Genomic DNA, 5,670 nt, shown 5'->3' with positions numbered 1-5,670 from the left:
TCACACGGGGTGCGACGGCGACACCTTGTTCATGGCGATGCCTGCGTGGGGCCCGGGTGTCTCTGGTGTGGTTCTTCCCGTCCCCCGGGGGCAGTAACCACAGCACAGCATTTTCAGCAGGCAGCTTTGAAACTGGGCAGGGGAAAAAGGAAGGTTACATGTGGGGATGGAAGCTGGTGTCCATCTCGGGGCGTCAGGCAGAGGCGATGGGGAGGGCACCCTGCAGCCCGTTGTGGTTTGGGTGAGATCGGGATTTATTGCCAGCCCAATTCGTGGCAGAGGCTGGCAGTTTATTGACTACAGAAGTTGCATTCCGCGTGCCCTGTATGTGAATGAGCAGTCTGCAATCTAAAACCAAGTTGCTTTGCTCCATAAAATTATGGAAGCAGAAAATGAGCTTGTGTTCGGGCTAGGAGGCTGCTCCCTCCCTTCCCGTTTTATTCTAATGCCTTTCCTGCTTGTACAGCACCTCCTGGGCCAGGTGGGCCAACGCTTCCAGATAGGATGGATGGTCCCTCCCCATTTTATAGGGCCACTAAGTTGTTACCCAGAAGCTCCAGTGAAGCTGTTTTCATTAGTTTATGGCCTTCTCACCTGCTTGTTCATGAAGACATAGATGATGGGGTTGTACACGGTGGCTGTCTTGGAGAAGTAGGAGGGCAAGGAGGCGAGAGCCGGCTGGATGGTGATGTCCTTGTTGGTGGCCACCACCAGGGCAAATGTGGTGTAGGGCAGCCAGCAGATGAGGAAGGCCATCACCATCACGACCACCATTCGTGTCACCTCCCTCTCCACCTGCTGCGTGGTGTTGGCTTCCTTCTGCTGGGCCGCAGCCTGTGGGGAGTTGGGAAGAACCAGCCTGTTGCCTGCTCCCAGCAGCACATCCAGCCCCGGGAGCACTGAAATCAGGGGACAACGGGGCTTTAACTAAGGTTTTGTACTCCTGACGCCAAGGAGCTGGAGCGAGGTTTGGTGGCAGCACCGTCCCCATGTTCAGTGCTTGTTTAAAATAAGGGTGTGCACCTGGTCATAAAACCTGCCATGGGTTCTTCATCCTGATGGGATGGAACACGTTAACTCACCTGTCAGTGACAAATTGCCTCTGCTGAACCTACAAAACCCCACAGAACCGCAGGCCCAGTACTTGAACATGGGACCCTGGCTGGCTGTGCAGAGGCCCCGCAGCACTCACCGCTCGCAGGGTCACGAGCAGGTTGGTGTAGGAGAAGAGGATGAGGCCGAGGGGCAGCACGAAGCAGGCGACGAACAGGGCCAAGATGTAGCTGTTGTTGTTGCTGCCGCCCGTGTACCAGTTGGGCCCACACGAGGTCCTCAGCCCTGGAACAAATGAGGTTTGAAACAAACCGAGAACAAACAACGTGGAAAGCCTTTTGGTAACAGACTCCAAAAGCTCTCTTTCCCCTGAGTGAGCCTTCTTTTTCTCCCAAGCACCTCTCAGGTTTCAAGATAAGCTCCCTGAACTCTCCAGCCACCCCACGCTTGCAAACGCCGAACACGGAGGTGCCGACGAGGCACTGGGTACCCCCCGAAGCCCTCCTCCCCTACCTTTGGGCACGTAGCTGCTCCAGCCCAGCAGCGGTGGGGTGGTCCAGAGCAGCGACCAGCTCCAGGTGAAGGCGCAGCCGCTCACGGCGTGCCGGTGCTGGAACCGAAAGTCTCCCAGGGGCCTGCAGACCACAACGTAGCGCTCCAGCGCCAGGATGGCCAGCGACCACAGCCCCACGATGCCTACGGGCAGGAGGAAGGATTGTGCCTGATTTTTTTCCTCACGGAAAGGGCGGCTGAGAGGATGTGAGGTGTTGCCTTTAGGAGACCCAGCGAGCTGCTGCCATCCCCGGGGCTCTGCAGGACGCAGCTTTGCTCAATGCCGTGTCCCCAGCCCAAGGCCGAGGCATGTGCCCTTACCTGTGAGGGAGACCATGAAGCCCTCCAGCTCACACATCCGCCTGCCGAACACGAAGAAGCCGTTGATGTTGTTGGAGAGGCTGACGGAGCTGCCGCAGAGCGTCACCAGCAGGTTGGCCAGGGCCAGGTTCACCAGGATGTAGTTCAGGGGGGACCGGAGCTTCTTGTACCGGATGGACACCACGATGACCAGCCCATTCACGACCGAGGCGCAGACCACCACGACGCCCATCAGCACGGCCACCGACGTGTACATGCTCCGTGGGGCCTGGTGGGGCCACTGGGGGCCGTCGAAAGGCCCCGGGGTCCCGTTGCTGGGAGGTGCCTGGGAGCTGCTGGGGGACATTGGTCCTTCCTGCAGCACCAGCACCGGCAAAGCCTGTGTAGATCACCCTCCCCAAAAGCCCCCAGCCCTCTTTATAAAGCCTCAGAGGAGCTTTGTATTGAAACACCTTAAGCTTTTTTCTTAATCTGAATGGTTTGGCCTCCCTCCCCATTTTATAATCAGCTCTGTATTCCAGGGGGGATAAAGAGTGACTTAAACAAAAAAACCTGATGACTGCCCGCTGCCTCATTTAATTGAGTAGATAGATTTTGTTACGTGAGTGCCCCAGTGGCAACACAGCCACATATATATGCACATACACACGAATACATATATATATGTGGCGAAAGTCTGAAAGAGCATGAGAGCATGCTACCTATACCTACAGTTCTTTCTATAATTATATATATATAAATATATATATATCCACAAATAATATATACAGGTATCATTATACTAATATATACAGATATATTATATATCTGTATATAGATAATATATATTATATGCTTACATAACCTATTGTATATAAATATTTTATACATATATATGCATGTTAAATTATATAGAAAACAATTGTAAAAAGTACATGTAATATATGAATGAATATATATATACATGCATGCATATATTTAGTATATACAGGGAAGAGATGTCTAAATTATAAACAAAATATATGTAGAAATACAACAATTAGATATTTTATTTATGATAATACTATAATAGACAGAAGGATGAATGTGTAGTTTTGTATATGGGGGGTTAGGGAGATATATCTATAGTGTGTATATATATACAGAGTATATAATATATAATATATATATAACATATATATTAATAAATTATATAATATAGTATATATAAAATTGTATACACAGCTATACATATGTATGCATACATCTATATATTTATATAGCGCTCCATGTATAGATGTATTTGTAGACACACATACATGTATTATAATACCATAATATTGCTATTTATTGTTACGTATTATAATACGGTAGCATTTTGATGTATAAAAGAGTGCATCTCATGCACACACACACACGCACACATGCACATGTCCACGTAACTCTGTGCTGTGCCCCATGCAGGCGGCAGCAGCATGTGGGGTGCAGGACACCAACAAGTAATTACGTAGGCGTGCACATTTGTATCGTTACAGGTGCACGTGTAACTGCTGTGCACCTCTGTATGTGTGTGCAACCATGCCTGGCTGGCGGCTCTGTCCCCATGCTCACAGCCAGTGACTGAGGGCAGAGGATGCAGGCTGTACATGCATATTTGGGCTGGAAAGTGCAGATTCTGCCCATGAGAGACCCCTGGGGAATCCGGAGCACTGGTGAGACCCCAGCCATGGCTGGGCAGCCAGAACCACAGGGTTTTACCCCATGCACTGGGAACACGGTGACCAGCGTCTGTGGTGGAAAAATGAATCGTCCCTAATACTCGTCTGCTGATGCAGCGCCTTTGAGTGATGAAAAGTTAATGGAAACTCCAAACACCAGAAGACTTTGTGTTTAATCCTCCCTTGCCTAATCCCCTCTCCTTGACAGTCCCCATGCAAACCTCTCAGCCCTTTTGGGGTGGGTCAGGGGCCTGGTGACAGTGGGGACACTGTAGGTACAGGGTTTGACAGCAGAACAAACCTCAGCAGCTCCCCATACATCAGTCTAAAAACTTTGGGTTTGCAGCAAGAAAAATGTCCCCAGTGCCTGGGAATGCAAAGCACAGGGGGACTGGGGCCACACGATGTGACACCACCATGGTACGGCCACGGGGAAACTCAAAAGCTGCACCTCCTTTTTTTTTTTTTCTCCCCCCTTTTTATTTCAGGTTCTCGTTATAAATATTAACAAATCTGACCAAAAGTACACAGATAGATAATACTGAAATACAAAATTCCTTTAGGATGCAGGTAAGGACAATTTCTGCAGCCTTCACATTGTAGCAAAACATCGGTATCAAACATTTCACAAGGCTGGCGCGACGACCACCGCTCTGCATGCAACTGGGATGCACGGACAGTCCGCTTAGAAAAGGCTTCGGTGCAAAGTGATGAACCCCCACGTCCTGCTCCCCCGCAGCCATAAGGCAGTTTCACAGCGACATGCGCTTGAACCCGTCGCTTACTGCTGCCAACGTTGCAGGTGGACGCTCCCGCGCCCCCAGGGGCTCAGCACCCCGAAATCAGCCCCCGGGCATCGCGGTGCTGGAGCAGCGGCAGATCACCCGGAGCATCCTCGTGGACACGCTGCTGGCATTCAAATAAAATCCATGCATATCTGTAGAACGCATTACAAATATTAAGTTATTAAAAAAGACCCTATGAACATTTCCTGCCCCCCCCCCCCCCATATCAAACAAGGTGTAACACTGTTGGAACTTGGAAAAGTAAACGGAGGTCTGATTGCTTTCCAAAAGTCATCAACACCCACGCGCACACGCACACACGGATACACGGCTCAGAAGCTGTAGGTAAGAGATTGAGACCGAACGGAACAGCAGCTCTTCCGAAGGAGTCGCAGTTTAAAGGCTTCAGAAATTTCTGGCAAGGTGCAGCATTTCGCAGAAAGTTTTCACCCGTCGGTGCCTCGCTGGGTTTTGCACGAGAGCTGGCAGGGCAGGATGCAGAGGACAACTCAGACCTGGTGCCATACACAGCTCAGACCTGGTATTCCCCTGCCGTATGCAGGAATTTGGGCTGGACCCGTGCATGCTGCAGCAAATTGGGTGAGCTGGCGGCTGTGCCCAAGCTGAGCACCTCGTGGACAGGCTCAGCTTGTGGCACACAGACAGCATGCAGTGGAAACTGCCTGGCTCCTATGCAATGGCATGCACTAGGAAAGGAGATGAAGGGGAAAGTGATAGAAAAATCCAGCCTAAAAGCCGGCTTTCCTGGAAAAACAGAGGGGCTGAAGCTCCCAGGAAGCAGCGCACGGGGAGAGGAGCAGCTGGCACAGCCCAGGGCTGCCCTGCTTGGTGTCGTTGTTTTATTCCCCGCTTTCATTCCCCACGACAGCTCCCAGGGAGGCGGCTGGGGCTGGGGCTGTCCCTGGGGGTTTGTGGGGGGCTGCAGAGGTGCTCAGCCCCTCAGCCTGCCAGCTGACTCGCACGGGTGATGGGAGAGAACAAGCACATTTCTGGAAGAGAAGCAAAGTCTTCCTAGGTTATCAGAGAACACAATCATTCCGACGGAGGAGCTTTAAATGCATAAAAGACTGTTTAGGCCCAAACCACAGAGACTGACAAACCACCAGAAATATGGCACAATCGCCTGGATAAAGTAGTTCCATGTTTTAGTGACGCCTTTTTGCTCATATTAGATACACGAACGAAGACTGATGCATTCATTTTTGCCACTGAATTGCAAGGCAGCAGGAAGGTCAGTCAGTACAGCGACGAGTTGGGAGAGG

The 5,670-nt window shown here is 50.8% G+C and overlaps 1 protein-coding gene across 1 annotated transcript; it reads right to left on the bottom strand.

Moving 5' to 3' along the window:
* LOC309886131 (pinopsin) lies at positions 1 to 2,272 on the bottom strand (the record flags this gene model as incomplete). The annotated part of the gene is made up of 5 exons (XM_082776702.1): positions 1 to 132; positions 595 to 834; positions 1,193 to 1,338; positions 1,567 to 1,749; positions 1,927 to 2,272. 5 exons carry the CDS (start codon positions 2,270 to 2,272, stop codon positions 1 to 3), a joined length of 1,047 nt encoding a protein of 348 aa, XP_082632828.1.
* Between the last annotated feature and the right edge of the window lie 3,398 nt (positions 2,273 to 5,670).

This window comes from Aythya marila (assembly GCF_965140915.1).
Source record: "Aythya marila genome assembly, chromosome: 20".
Classification (NCBI taxonomy): Eukaryota; Metazoa; Chordata; class Aves; order Anseriformes; family Anatidae; genus Aythya; species Aythya marila.
This window is presented reverse-complemented; position numbering and strand designations above follow the sequence as displayed.